The sequence below is a fragment of the Podospora pseudocomata genome (genome assembly GCF_035222375.1).
Source record: "Podospora pseudocomata strain CBS 415.72m chromosome 1 map unlocalized CBS415.72m_1, whole genome shotgun sequence".
In the NCBI taxonomy this organism is placed as follows: Eukaryota; Fungi; Ascomycota; class Sordariomycetes; order Sordariales; family Podosporaceae; genus Podospora; species Podospora pseudocomata.
This window is the reverse complement of record NW_026946363.1, coordinates 1,591,868-1,606,159: the sequence shown is the minus strand read 5'-3', so window position 1 is coordinate 1,606,159 and position 14,292 is coordinate 1,591,868. Positions and strand designations below refer to the sequence as shown.

Below are 14,292 nucleotides of genomic sequence, written 5' to 3'. Positions count from 1 at the left end.
GAAGTAGTATTCAAGTTTAGCCGATGGTGGTTCGGAAAAAGATTTCTGTCTTTGTGGGGTAATTTGTAGATGTCTTGTTCGCACCCTCTTCCGTTTTGGGAAACTGACGGGCTATATGTCGGTCTGATATAGAATAACTCAAAAAGAAGAGTAGACAGAGGGGAATTAATCTTGATGTTCGAACTTCAGAATTGATCGCAGAGCAGAGTAAAGCACTGTTCTTGGTTTCGAGATTTCAATAATTGTTAAGGGTTACCTCGGCTGTAACGTAAACCCAAGCGGAAAACAAGTCCCTTTCAGCATGACGAAATGGAAGCTTGGAGCGCCCCACCTCTCTGCCCTCGGCTCGTTCCGTCAACTCTGGACAGCTTCCATGGATGCGGCGGACTTCCCAAGAGTTCCGAAGCCTTCTGAATAGCGACACATAAAACAAACGACACAGCACCAGTCACAACAAATACATCATCCAAAACTCACAAAAGATGGTACGGAGATAGTGTGGAATAATCTGCCGCCTTGCGCATTTGTTGACTGGGTCGGTAGGGTCTCGAGTTTCCCGCCTACGTTCTCTCGGCTTTGACAGCTGTCGGCGGCACCATCGGATACGTCAAGACGAAATCTGTCCCTAGCGTTGCCGCGGGCACTGCTGTCGGTCTTTTGTGTAAGTTGATTGTTTCTTCAGCCTGGCAAGGCAGCCGGTTGCTGACGCCGTAATGCCCAGATGGTCTTGGTGGTTACCGCCTCCAGAACGGCCAGCCCTTGGGCTTGGAGCTCGCTCTCCTAGCTTCCGTCGTCCTCGGCGGCGCTTCGATTCCTCGTGCGATCAGACTCCGGAAGCCCGTTCCCGTCATGTTGTCGCTCTTTGCGACATACGGCTTGATTACTTTCGGTGACGCGTTCCGTCACACTTTGTAAAAAGGGGGTTGAAAAGGGGTAGTCGGAAAGGCGTGCCAAAAATAACAAGAATAACCTTATGTACAACCCAATTTCTTGTGTGGAGAGTGTCCTTCTATAGCCATGTTATACAGACCGCAAGTGTTGTTCGTATCGCACAATGGTCCGTATCTCTAACGCTTGTGATGCGATGTGTTCCCTCCGGAGCTGGGGCTGGTGGGTGCCGCAGTTCTTGTTCTCAAATCGACGGTCGGGAGCCTGTGATTGCCATTCGGTTCGAGGGTCGATTTGCTGTAGAGTTTATGAGTTTTCGTCGACGTCCTTCCAGGCTTGCCGAATCTTGTCCTTTTTGTCGGCAACACCACTTCGGTTGAAGCTCTGAGTCTTCCACCGTTCTGCCCTCAGGCAGGCAGAGAGCTCCTCCTTGGCATCATTGCACATGCCCATGGATTTCCAAAGGAAGCCCCGCATATGGCATTGTTCGAGTGCGATCATCAAGTCTTTGCACGCTGCGAGGGAAAGACGTTTCAGCCAAGATGGAAAATGACGCTAGATCAGGAGAACCTACCGACGTTGTCTTTGGTATGGAGAAGAGGATGCATTGTGAATGTTGTTTGTGCTGTAATAGTCCTTCGTTTGCGCCAATGAAGTGTGCTTGTACGATGTAGTTGAGAAGCCAGCGTCGATTTCTGGATGTCTTTCTAAATCAATTCAAGGTTTGAAAGCTCGGGCCATTTGTCAGTGGATCTGCCTTGGAGTTCAAGCGGCCCCAGGCTCCAGGATCAATTGCATGGATCTCATAGGGCAGTTGATCTCCCAATCACCTGTCTCGACTTCTCAACCGCATCCAATATCAAAACTTTGGCTCCGAAGCTGTGATATTCAGATCCCGACTTCATCATGGCGACACAAGCAGCTCCAGCCAAGAGGCAACAAGGCAAGTTCAGGCCTTGAATCTACCATAAGCTAAGAATGGCAACTGACTCAACTCCTGCCAGACCTCCAAGTTCAGTACAGCACTTACAAGAACACCCTGCAGCAAATTGCGCAGAAAATCGGTGATGTCGAGCAAGAAGCTGAAGAACACAAGTGAGAACTTTTTCTCTGGCGACCTATTTCAGGACCTGCGTCACATCACCACACCGCTTCAAACGATGTCCTCACCGCTTAGTCACTAATATCCAACACCCTGAATATAGACTTGTTCTCGAAACTTTGCAACCACTCCCAGAGGATCGCAAGTGCTTTCGCATGATCAACGGAGTGCTGGTGGAACGGACCGTCAAGGATGTGATCCCTGCGTTGCAAACAAACGCGGAGGGGTTGAAGAAGGTATTGGACGACTTGGTCAAGCAGTACAAGACCAAACAAGATGAGCTGGAGAAGTGGAAGGTATGTGAATTCAGTGAAGTCTCATATGATTACTCTCGCTAACCTCCTAACAGAAAAAGAACAACGTCCAAGTGGTACAGTCATGAGTCACTCAAGTGATGAGGTAAAGGACTACCGTGTAGTCGTATGAACACCAGGAACCTGCCATGTCATCAGGAGTCCTCGAAGGATGAAGGGCTTGACGACACGGCACGCAATGGCAAGCTCCTGAGGTCGCCCCTCTGGCAAGACACCTCAAGAGCCTTGTGAGATCATATTGATAAAAAAAAAGCAATATGACCACAGCTTGATGACACCCTAAACATCAAACTTCATGTTCCCCGGAGGGTGTGGTGATGAGTTGTACAAATGCCTTTGCTCTCGGGACTGCAGCCCCGCGGCGGGGGTGGGTTTGGGCTGCCCAACCGGCGCTACGGGGAGCCTTGAGAAACGGTTGGGCTGCGATGGGATTGGCATCAGCGTTGATGGTGTGGGGCTCAACTACTCGACCTGGGTGGGCCAGCATATATGTCAATATTCACACAGCCATGCCCAAACCTGCTTAAACTTGTCTGTCTAGAGCAGGTGTGGCCGTCATCCTTCGAAACGGAAGTATGATCTGACACACCAGCGTTTTCTATGTTGCGGTGGTGATTGTCAGTCCACCCAGCCCCCCTCGAGGTTAATCATGTCACGGCTTGTCATCTCTTGTGCTGGCCAATAAGGATACTCACAGTTCTAAAACAAACATTTCCTTCCAATGAAATGCGCCAATTGAAACTCCGGACTGTTATTGGCTCACAACTCATTCATTTTGGACCACTAATGAAGTTCCCAGCCTCGCTGAGGATTCCGGTGTTGCTTCCAGGACGGCCGGAGAAATACAGGCCAGTCATTCGCAGTCTCACAACGTCAACCCAGCCTTTCGGCCCAAAGCCGCCATCTCGGCCCCATCAGGCTCCCGTCGTCACCCCCGTTCCGTTCCTGCCTGGGTGTTTACTTGTGACAACAGCCATTGTCGAATCAAGAGCTGGGAGCGTACACCACACCCTGATCTTCCAACCCACGCTGCGCCAAGAGAACCCTTGGCGACAGTAGAACCCACGGCATGACCGCATGTTACAGATCTTTGACCGAGAGATGTGAGTGTATTTGTGATGGGATTGGGAAAACCAAGGAACTATGCGGCCTGTGTCCCATCAGCTCCAGGATGAGCACATGGACTACACTACTGATTTTCACCGCTCTTGACGGGCTGGGAAAGTGGGAAATGGAGCAGCAGCAACAAGTCTGTGTTGCGGCAGGACTATTGCTTGCTTGCTTGCTTGCTTGCTTGCTGCAGTACATAGGTCGTATTGAATCCCTACATCCCGCGGACCGAACACGAGCATATTGCAAAGAGATTAGTATTCTGTATCTCTATCAACAACAGAGAGTAGAGAGCCGGTACTTGTTGCTGCGGGCGGGCGTTTGGCAGACGTGTGGTTGATAATGGCGGCTTCTTGGCGATGGAGCTTGTTGTCATGGTGCTGGGGGTGTTGGGGCTGACCGGGGTGGCTCTCGCTTGGAGGACCCGCCTCACCCGCATTCCACATTCCCTCTTTTCACCCGACCTTCAGGTTGTTCCTCCCACAACCGAACCCCACGCGTGCTGCAGCCCTCTTGCATCCAGTTTTCCATGCATCACCGTACCCAAGGCGAAGACTTCTCGACCCTACAGCCAACTCAGACACCACCATTAGGAAACCATCGCGCCCCGAGCTAGTTGCAAACAGCCCCGGTTAATTAGTAGACAGCAGCAAGTATCACGGCGTAACCTTGGGTACGTATCTATCCGTACCCCGTGTTCGCATGGCATGGCATGGCATCGCAGCGCAGTGCAGCGCATCGCGTCCCGTCACCGAAGCCTTCGCCCTCGTCCATCCACTCTCCTCTCCTCTCCTCTCCTCTCCTCTCCTCCTCTCCCCCCCGGGCACGCACCGCTTTCTAACGCGACTCTGCAGAAGCACTCATCCCACGAGGCACGCAACAATCTATCCTGTCCGGTGCCGACACCGCAGCAGCCAACCACTGCCATCGCATCGCCGTTTGGTGTAACCGCGACTCCATAGCACATAGCACAGAGCGACACTGCCTGCGCGCACCACCACCACGGGGAACATCTGTAGTCAAACCCGGCCACACGGAAAGACTAGCACTCTGCCTACATCACGGCAGCTTCCTGTGCAGAAGGCTCCATCCAACTGCGACTTGCGCTAGAGGAGAGAGGGCCGTTTCTTGGTAGGACCCGCCAGGAAAACCTATCCCATCCTTGTGTCCGTCTGCCGCCGTCTCCGGCCGACGCCGTTTTCCCTTCTCTCGGGCTTGCTCTCAGTATCATCCCGGGCTCCTGTTGCCGGCTGTCATCTGGTCATAGCCCCCCCCGCCTCACCCCCTCTTTGCCCCCCTTCCCCCGTCCTGCTCCTTTGCCTCCACCCCACCACCGTCTCGACAGCGCCCCCCCGCCTCCCAGGCTTCCGTTACAGCCTGAAGATCGGGCAGGGAAAACCTGTAGGAAGTAAGCCTGGCCTGGGGTGACGCGCGGAGAGGTACCGCTTGACGCAAGTCTGTTGCAGGTTAAGCCGCAAGCCGAGAGGGTCTCTTGCCTTACCACCCTGCAACGTGTCCAACGACACATCACCTTACTCTATTCCACCTGTGCGAGCTGGCAGTCCAAGGAATTTACAAGAAGTCAGCAGCCGCTGCAGGTAGCCAAATATGTCCGACTCCCCCCAATCCAATTCAAAGGACGTTGAACATGGTGCACCGTCACCCGAGGACGAAGCACAAATGAACGACCCTCAGGACCCACTCTCGAGCGGCCACGCCTATGAGTTTGATGTTAAAGAGCAAGACAGATGGTTACCCATAGCCAATGGTAAGTCAATATTTCCTTCGAAGCTGCTTCTCTGAGCTTCTCTGCTGCTTCCCCTTCCCCCCTTCGCCATGATTCGCATGTTGCGCTTGTCGTGGACCTCTCCCATTCAAGCTTCGCACGCTTGCATGGCGACAGGATCCCCTCCTTGACTGGCGTCGCTTCTGCCCTGCCTATCAGAGACAGCCGCCCCTCCTCCCCCCCGACGGCTATATGTCTAGCGATTCGCCGCCCGAGTCGCCCGAAGCGCCTCGCGCCTCCTCGTCGTCGTCCAAGACGGACAAGGCTGATATATACGATGCTAACATACGAAACTTTGCGCCAGTCGCCCGCATCATGAAGAATGCGCTCCCCGAGAATGCCAAAATAGCCAAGGAGGCGAAGGAGTGCATGCAAGAGTGCGTTAGCGAGTTCATCTCGTTCATTACAAGCGAGGGTAAGCCTGCCACCGGTCCATGAGACATACATGAGGATGTGGTTCAGTTCAGTTGGAACTGACCTATCACACACAGCTTCGGAAAAATGCCACCAAGAGAAAAGGAAGACGGTGAACGGCGAGGATATTCTGTTTGCCATGACGTCTCTTGGGTTTGAGAACTACGCCGAAGCACTCAAGATTTACTTGTCCAAGTACAGAGAGGTTGGTTTCCTGCTCGAGAGCCACTTGATTGCAGTGTGAGCCGTTACTTACCGTGCCTTTTTTTCAACCACAGCAGCAGTCGACATCAAACCGCGACGGCCAACAAAACAGACCAAACAGCCAGGGTTACGGTGCGCCAGGCCAGTCGAATCCTGGCGGCGGCTTCGCCGGTGGTGATCTCGGAGGCCAGCCAGAGGGCGCTGATGCTCAAGGCTACAACATCTACGGAGCTCAGCCAGGTCACAACGGTGCACCTGGGGAGTATTAATCCCTTGATTTCTGGGACCTGTGCCCAATGTTTTTCTTCTTTCTATCTGTATGAGTATCTACACTCGGTTGGGAGGAGTTGGTTTGGTGTTCTGCAAAAGACAGCCGACATCTGAGCCCTGGCCGAAAGGTACATGAGGACAAAGTTGGTTTTGGCGGGATGGTAAGGGTTTGGGAAAACAAGGACAGGTCTTGCGTTTTGTGCTTTTGTGGGCAGCAGTTAGATTCCCCTTGACGTTGACACTGCTGTAGGCCGTTCTGGTTTGTTGATTTGGATGGGTTGGTTTAGCTGTAATTGATTTTGTAAAGTTTGACTAAGCTCGAAGTGAATGATATTATCAATTATTCACTCGTCGCCCTCACTTTCTCTCACCTTCCAGTGCTCCCATATAATGCTCGGCGAGTGTTGTCACTTCGGTCAAGGGTGGCTGCTCCAAGACTGACCGCCTTCCTGATTGGGCCCCGCAGCATCCACCGCGCACGTGCCACTAGCGGGGAAGACCCTTCAACCGCAAAAAGTTCAACCAGCCTTTTTCAACTTTTCCAGCGACAAGGTGGAGTTTGAAGTGGCAGAAAAGCTAAGGAATCGCCAGCGACCAGGCAACCGACATCCTAGACACTGCTGGCTGGCAGAGACCACAGCTTCATTTTTGTCTCTTTTCAAAACAGGGACGAGGCGACAACTATGCTGATTCGGCAACCCTCTGGTAAATCCCCACGCCACGCAAAAGGTTAACGCGCCCTTGACCACGATCAATTTGATCTTGTCCGGTTCGCCTCCCTGAACCAACCTTCCTCCGAACAGCACCTACCTCCTCAAACCCGGTGTCGTCAACCGGTTATTCGAAAAGAGACCTTGACCTCTCTCACAAAAATGACGACCAATACCCCCCTCTCGCGCCTGGCCTATGCGCCAACTGTGGCTTCGTCGCCAATCAAGCCGATCCTGAGAAAACCAACAGCATCCGTACTGGGCACACGATCCCGCGCCGACGATTCAGATGGAGCCGATGAGGAGGAGCACCCTATGAAAAGGCAGAAGAAGACGGTCGTTTTCAATGAGAACTTGAATATGGTTAGGGAGATCAGCGGCAAGAGCTTTGAAGACGCCAAGCGTGAGGTCAGACAGGCCCTCGAGGGCAAGGCCCGCGGTGACGAACAAGACTACGACAACCTCAAGGACCTGTTTGCGCCGAGCAACAGGAACAGCAGTCCCGACGAGGATGAGGAGGACCCAAGGCACCAGGAGCTGTTGGGTTACGTGGTCGCCTTGACTGGCTATGTACCGATGCTTGGGCGTTCATGCACAGGTCTTGTTCGAAGTGTTCTTCGGTGCTCTTGGCTTGATAGGGACGAGAACTTCGCCAAGGCCTATATTCAGCTGCTGGCTGCGCTTTCGTCAGTGCAAGCGTCGTTTTTCGCCGAGATTCTCAGGATGATGGTTGAAAAGTTCCTCGAGACGAAGAGTTCCTCGGCTGTGCCTGGATTCCCGCCTGTTGACTTGGAGACGAGGAAGAAGCGGCTGCATGCTGGAATCAAGTACTTGCTGGATCTGTTTCCGGCGGGGTCCAAGATGATTATCAAGCTTGTTACCTCCAAGTTTCCCTACACAGATGAGCCTAAGGCGGTCCACATGTCGTACATCGATCATCTTCTGCGACTCAAGACCTCCCGCCCCGATCTGGAACGAGATATCATGGAGCTCATCCTCGCGCAGCTGGTGAAGCTTGATGTGGAGATGACACTCGATCTCGAAAACGATGAAGATGATACCACGAGGGCGGTAATGCGATCAATCCAGACTGATGCCAAGGATGACCAGGAGGATGACGAAAGCGACGACGAGTCGGTGATGAGCGATGACGATGATCTGCCCGAGGAGACAAAGCGGGTGATAAAAATCAAGAACAAGCTGGAGACACTAGATGCGATCATGGACCTTGTGTTTTCCATCTACGATCCCATCTTTGAGAAACCGGACAGCGATGAGGCTGTGGCGTGTTTCGAGAATCTTTTGAGCGATTTCAAGAATGTCATTCTGCCGGTATGTCTACACTCTGCCGGCTTCGTGACCTGACAATCCAGTGGTTGAGTGCTGACCGTTTACGCTTCAGCATCTCAAATCCCGCCATACGCAGTACTTGCTGTTCAAGTTTGCCATGAAGTCTGATCAACTCATGGAGATGTTTCTTGGCCTGCTACTCTCTGTTGCGTAAGTCTAGGGTTGTTGGCTATTGTTTGTTGGCGGTATGCTGATCTTGTGCAGATTCTCCTCCACCGAGGCGCCAGTCATCAAACAGGCTGCGGCAGCGTATCTCGCAAGCTTTACTGCTCGTGGTGCCAGAGTTCAGAGCCACACTGTGCAGCTGATTGTGTCTTGTCTTTTGGACTACATTGACTACTATCGGGAGACGCACAGGCACTGTCGTGGTCCGGACGTGCGGCGGTACTCATTATACTAGTAGGTTCTCTCTGCAGACCTTGATTTCTTTGTCCGAGGCTAACAGTTTCTCAGCGCCTCTTTCCAAGGGCTGCTCTACATCTTTTGCTTCCGGTGGAGAGATCTCCTCGACCAGGGTGCACTCCCAGACAACGTTGACTGGGACGATCCGGCGTCGTTCCTCGGACAAGATCTGCCCTGGATGCCAGATCTCAAAAAGAGAATGCACGCCAATATTGCCAGCAAGCTCAATGTAAGTTTCTTGTTCTTACCAACCCAGTATCAGCTCAGTATAGCTAAACCCCCCTACCAGCCCCTCAAATGCTGCTCCCCCGTCATCGTCGAAGAATTCGCCCAACTTGCTCACCACCTTGGGCTGATGTACATCTACCCCCAAATCGAAAAAAACAAGAGCATCCACCTCTCGCAGTTTTACACTGGGAGTTATGCCCAAGGCGGCGCGCTGAGGGACACGGGGTTTGAGTTTGATAATGAGAAGTGGACGCATTTGGAGGCTTGTTTCCCGTTTGATCCATTTCAGCTGCCTATCGCGAGAAGGTGGTTAGATCTGGAGAATAACTATGTTACTTGGTCGCCGATTAGTGTGTTGAGGAAGCAGGGGGGGGAGGCTACTGATGAGGATGAAGAGGAGGAGGATAGTGATGAGGAGGGGAGTGAGGAGGAGAGTGAGATGGGGGAGGAGGAGTTGGAGGATAGGGAGGAGTTGTTTGAGGAGGATACGGCTACTGATGATGAGAGGGCGGATTAAGAGGCGAGATGTGAAGCGGTGGTATGCATGGACCTGGCGTTGGGGAGGGTGCTTTTGTGCACCAAAGTAGTCTTTTTCGATATGGGATATGGTGGGGGGTTATTGCTCTTTTTTTTTCGGAAGGGAGGGAGGGGGCGCATCATGGGATTAGCATCGGAAGCGGCGTTATTGATATTGTATGTTTTTGTTGTCTTTTTTCCTTTTCTTGTTTGGTGATAGACTGTTGGTTTCGGTCATCATGGAGCGAACTGTAGCTGGAGTGAATAGAGCTTGTTGAGGTGCCTTGTTGTTGTGGTTGTTGTTGTTGTTGTGAGGAGGGTACAGTTAGAATATCCGTACGTAGAATGATGACATTGTTCTACTTGGAGGGATTGCTCAGTTCTTGGTAGAGGTGAGCGGCGTAGTTGATTGGACCACATGCTCACCAAATCAGCCTTGGGTAGACTACGGCTAATCGGGATGGCGCTGATCGACGTGTTACAATAAACCAAGAGATATGTTGGTCTGGGGCGAGGAGGCCAGTTTATTTTCCAACTCTACAAGGCCACAGACCGTACCTGAGGATTGGGGGCTGTGTTACATGTTGTGTTTTATGTTTATTTTTTACTTGGTGGATGATGGCTGCATCTTTCTGAAGATTGAGAATCTGAGGTTTGGTTCGTACAGAACGGAGCATACCTATTTTATCTATGGTGGTGCATTCATCTTTGACCAACTCAGTATAAGGTATGGTTGCATCCTTCAACGCTACATCAATACCACCTGTTCAGACGGATGTGGGCTTGAGAATTGGGAGACTTTAATGACAATACATTCTATTCTGGGTTGATTGATCAAAACAGCTAGCTGGCTGGTTCGGGGAGAGTACCTAGGGCAGCCAACAACAATGACAGATCAACACCCCCCACAAGACGATAACACCACCACCACCAACAACAACAACACCCACAGACCATCGTTTGTTTCGTTTTGGAAAAAAGGGAAGGAATTAGCTTTGGGGCAGGGGAGGAAAAAGAAAGAGGTGAAGTTTGTAGAAGCGGGGGGGTCGGCTGTTGGTAGCGGTGGTGGTAAGTTGCCATTCTCTTTTTTTTCTGTGGGATGATTCCCTGACAACCCCTACGTACATGAATACTACCACAGCAAGTGCTGTTTTGTTTAAGGTCAGAAGTATTTGTCACTACACACCTGTCATGCGATGCGGCTCAATATAAATGTTGCGGGGAAGGGTTGCTGTCGGGTTCGGATTTGGGGAGGAAAGATTTGTCATTGTCTTGTCTTTTGGTAGGCGGTCTGAAGAACCTTGATGGCTGGGGGGTTATGTAGGGGGGTGATCATCGATCATCTTATACCCTACCATGTTTTCCCAACTCCGATCTATGCACGGTAGTTGCACAGTGTAGTGGTTTTGTTAAATCTTTCTCATTCCTACCACCTTACCTGAGGTGTGTCTCTGACTTTGCCTGTCCCCTTCATCACCACCTACACCACCACAGCACCACAGCACCACTATGATCTACCTACAACTGTACCAGTCCCCTAACTTTTGCTCCTCATCCCTAGAACAATCATCAGACAACCAAGGAAACGACGGCTCTGGAGTCCCAGAATCAAAAGCCGCCCACCGCCGCGCCCAAGTCAGGCGAGCGCAGATCCAGCACCGCCAACGCAAAGCCAACTATGTCAAGGAGCTTGAACAAGAGGTGGCCAAGATAAGGAAGCAGATTGAGGACGTGGACAAGGAGAGGAGGGTGTTGAGGGTGGAGAATGAGGGGATGAAGGCCGAGTTGAGGTTGAGGAACGGGGTGTCATTCCCAGGTCCACAGCCAGCGCCGCCGCAACAGCAGCAAGGGGTAGCAGGGCCGTGGTATATGTCTGAAGAAATGGACTTCACAATGACGATGCAGCTCGGCTACGACGAGGTGCTAGGAGCGCCGTGTTACATGGTTAGCGGGTTATCATCCCCAGGGTTTGAAGCAGTGACGAAAGCCACCACAGCAGCAACCGCCATCCCCAACTCTAGCATCCTACCCACACCACCGACAACAGCAACTTTCGCCCCTGCTTCCTCTTCCTCGATCACCACCCCAACCAAAAACCCCATCACCAACACCCCCGACCACCCCCCCGAGCTACCCTACATGACCCCACCCCAAATCCAAACCGCCATCAACTTTATCCTCGCGTTGGTCTACTCCCCCCGCCTTTTCCTCTTGAACCACTACTGACTTTTTGTCTCTCGAAATAGACTAGAACACACCTGCAGAACCCACTTCCACCCCTCCCACTTCTCCCCTTCCACCTCCTCCCCAGTCACCACCCCCCCATTCCACTCCTCCCAAGGGCACTCCCTCACCGCAACATCCCTCGCCCTGTCCTCCGCCCCGTCATCAATTTTCACAGCCGCCAAACGCACCCAGCTTTTCCCGGGAAGTGGCATCAATCTCAAACCATCATCATCGGGAACTGAGTCCCTAGAATGGGAAAACTCAGCCCTCACACTAAAAAATTTGTACCGGCTCTCAAAAGTGTTGGAAAAAGAAGGCGAGGACAGGACCGAGATCACGCCTGTGCAGGCTTGGTTTGAGATTTTGGCGAAATATGGGGTTGAGAGGGTGATGGAACGGGTCGAGAGGTTGAAGGGGGAGTTGGGGGGTAGGAGGGTGGTGAGGTGCCCGCATTTTGGGGCGAGGGTGGATAGGGGGGAGTGGGAGGTGGTTGTTGAGGGGGTTATGGGGTGAGGGGAGGGATGGGAGGGAAGGTGGAAAGGTTGGGAAGAAAGAGGAGGTGGTAGGGGGAGAATGGGATATCAAGAGAGGAAGGGATGGATGTGGTGATGTATATGGTTATGTATTGTATACCAGATGTCAACCACACATACCTGGTAAGGCAAGTATGAAACAATCATGGCTCTCAACAAAGGAGAGCTCAACCAACATAATTCAGGAAGAGTGTATACCTATTGTCCAAGATACCAAAAAAAAAAAAAAAGATTCTTAGGAGGGGAAAAAAAAAATACATGGCATTGTCGTTAGACGGGAATTGAGCCCGACGTGGGGGTCGAACCCACAACCTTGAGATTTCGGAGTACTCCTTAAGAGTCTCACGCTCTACCGATTGAGCTAGCCGGGCGAAGTGGCTATTTCAACCATGTGACTAGATGTTGTTTTGGCGGCAAAGTTGAGGTATTTATCATGGGTGTGTAGTTGTTGAGAAAATTTCGTGGTTAAGTTTTTTGTGGGAATGAATGTGGGTCCTTTAGGGGATGCTAAGAAGCAAAGACCATGGAAGAGAGTTTATGTTTTGAGAGTGAAATTTTATGATTCAAGGTTTTCCATTATTCTGCTTGACTGCTTGAGAGGAGGCATCAGGGGGAAAAGGAAGTTGGCGGGAAATGGTTGATGTTCAGCTTGAGAGAGAAAAGCCCAACCAGCATGAGCATGAACACACATAAACAGCGCGTATGTGATGCACTTTCGATACTTTTCTTGCTTGATGCCCAATGGATCTCAGCAAAACCTCCTCTTGAAGACACTCTTGCAATTTTTCAAACACAGTCAAAACATCAACAATCCAAGCAAAAAGTGGGCACCAGCAAAAACATACAACACCAGGGATTCCCCAGTGGTCACCCACCTGAGTACTGATCTGGCCCTTTCAAGCTTATCTAGGGCAGAGCGGACGGGATGCCGAGTTTTCTTGAAGGTATGGTCGTATGTGACGGTTTGGGTCTGTTTCGGGGCTTCTGTAGCCTTACTGGCTGGTGAGTGCGTGTTGCCTTCACCGTCTGATCTGAGAGATAGTGAAGTCTGTAGGTTGGAGACCGTGAGGGAAGGAAGGTTGGGTATCTTCAGAGGTCTCGTGTGCTCGTTCTTATAGTGGTGTTATTGAGGGAGGTTGTTGTCGTGCTCGAGGTGTAGGTGGCAAGGTAGACTTGCTTGGGAGTCTGCGTGTCTTCTTAGAAGTTGGCTTGAATAGAGGAGGAGACTCGGAGCTTTACAGTGCTTGGTACAGAGAAGGCAGCTGATCTTCCTGCGGCATATAGTGTTGGTATGGTCAGTTAGATGGTGTTCTTGGGATTATTGGGATTGTAAGCTTGATTAGGGGATGTCTCGAGTGTCAACCGCGATCACCGCTGAAACAAATTGACCTCTGGAAGGGCGGCCATCGAAACAAGAACTGACTATCAAATGATAGAAAGTATGCCGAGTCTATTGGGATTGATCTGCTCAGCCGTCCGTGTCGTCCAGAAGAGCCGACGAGGAGTCCGGAAGGACGAACGGCCGCGCCATATGAATGCTTACCGTTAGCTGCCTCACTTGACAGAGACATCCTGTCCGTCTTACGCCCGAATCGTTCGGAGTCTTCAACCAGAAAAGAGATTGATGCCGTATGTGGCCATGTCGATCATCTCAGCTGTTCTTCTGTCATCACGTGGCTGGATGTTCAAGTTAGCAGAGACGATCTAGCCGGCCGTAAACATTTTTGAGTTGCCAGACCAAGAAGATGACCGCATGTGAACGAGGCCATCCCATATTCCAGCTCTCAATCTCAATCCGCCTCTCTGCGGAAGATTTGGATGTCTTGGTACGATCTTCACCTCGTCTCTTTCTTCGACTGTTCCAACCCAACGACGTCACCAAGCCAGAGTTTTCCCTTCCCTCCCTCCCCTATAATTTGTGGCTTGCCACCATCCTCATTCGTTAGTAACAAGCGAGTTTTTACTCAAATATATCATGTGGCTTCCCATGTCCTTCTTCATACGAAAGTGCCTCTCTCTTGGCCCCAGCCACAATCACCCAACTTTTATCTTCACCGTAAGAACATGTACGTACGTAAATCATCAACAAAAACGGGCCGAAATTTCCATCACAGCAATGATTCCAGACATCTGGCAGCATGTGCCTCCTCGTCATTGTCTTGTCATCGACAACCGAGGTAATATCACACCCATTTCCAGAGCTGAAGGGCGTCTAGACCCTAGCTTCAAATTTACTGCT

General features: G+C 51.5%; 7 protein-coding genes and 1 non-coding gene across 8 annotated transcripts; 6 read left to right on the top strand and 2 right to left on the bottom strand.

Moving 5' to 3' along the window:
• Window positions 1-159: 159 nt before the first annotated feature.
• On the top strand, window positions 160-915 carry QC762_107345 (uncharacterized protein; the record flags this gene model as incomplete). Its single annotated transcript, XM_062885142.1, has 3 exons — window positions 160-485; window positions 544-661; window positions 722-915. Exons 1-3 carry the CDS (start codon window positions 483-485, stop codon window positions 913-915), a joined length of 315 nt encoding a protein of 104 aa, XP_062748082.1. The 5' UTR covers window positions 160-482.
• Window positions 442-2,612, bottom strand: QC762_107340 (uncharacterized protein). The gene is made up of 2 exons (XM_062885141.1): window positions 1,463-2,612; window positions 442-1,403 (listed from the first exon to the last, which is right to left on the bottom strand). The coding sequence occupies exons 1-2, from the start codon at window positions 1,494-1,496 to the stop codon at window positions 1,195-1,197; spliced, it is 243 nt and encodes an 80-aa protein (XP_062748080.1). The 5' UTR covers window positions 1,497-2,612; the 3' UTR covers window positions 442-1,194.
• Window positions 2,146-2,535, top strand: GIM4 (Cochaperone prefoldin complex subunit; the record flags this gene model as incomplete). Its single annotated transcript, XM_062885140.1, has 2 exons — window positions 2,146-2,286; window positions 2,443-2,535. 2 exons carry the CDS (start codon window positions 2,146-2,148, stop codon window positions 2,533-2,535), a joined length of 234 nt encoding a protein of 77 aa, XP_062748081.1.
• Window positions 2,613-3,773: 1,161 nt separating the features above from the next.
• On the top strand, window positions 3,774-4,376 carry QC762_0005420 (uncharacterized protein; the record flags this gene model as incomplete). Its single annotated transcript, XM_062882813.1, has 2 exons — window positions 3,774-3,884; window positions 4,269-4,376. 2 exons carry the CDS (start codon window positions 3,774-3,776, stop codon window positions 4,374-4,376), a joined length of 219 nt encoding a protein of 72 aa, XP_062748079.1.
• A 646-nt stretch (window positions 4,377-5,022) lies between these two features.
• HAP3 (transcriptional activator hap3) lies at window positions 5,023-6,087 on the top strand (the record flags this gene model as incomplete). The annotated part of the gene is made up of 4 exons (XM_062885139.1): window positions 5,023-5,182; window positions 5,505-5,615; window positions 5,692-5,819; window positions 5,893-6,087. The coding sequence occupies 4 exons, from the start codon at window positions 5,023-5,025 to the stop codon at window positions 6,085-6,087; spliced, it is 594 nt and encodes a 197-aa protein (XP_062748078.1).
• Window positions 6,088-6,542: 455 nt separating this feature from the next.
• Window positions 6,543-9,663, top strand: RRN3 (DNA independent RNA polymerase I transcription factor). Its single transcript, XM_062885138.1, has 5 exons — window positions 6,543-8,130; window positions 8,201-8,298; window positions 8,353-8,547; window positions 8,602-8,779; window positions 8,840-9,663. Exons 1-5 carry the CDS (start codon window positions 6,961-6,963, stop codon window positions 9,293-9,295), a joined length of 2,097 nt encoding a protein of 698 aa, XP_062748077.1. The 5' UTR covers window positions 6,543-6,960; the 3' UTR covers window positions 9,296-9,663.
• Window positions 9,664-9,792: 129 nt separating this feature from the next.
• QC762_107308 (uncharacterized protein) lies at window positions 9,793-12,033 on the top strand (the record flags this gene model as incomplete). The annotated part of the gene is made up of 3 exons (XM_062885137.1): window positions 9,793-10,362; window positions 10,856-11,477; window positions 11,541-12,033. Exons 1-3 carry the CDS (start codon window positions 10,182-10,184, stop codon window positions 12,031-12,033), a joined length of 1,296 nt encoding a protein of 431 aa, XP_062748076.1. The 5' UTR covers window positions 9,793-10,181.
• A 304-nt stretch (window positions 12,034-12,337) lies between these two features.
• On the bottom strand, window positions 12,338-12,424 carry QC762_0005380. The gene has a single exon. It is a non-coding gene; the product is annotated as a tRNA-Lys (tRNA).
• Window positions 12,425-14,292: the final 1,868 nt, after the last annotated feature.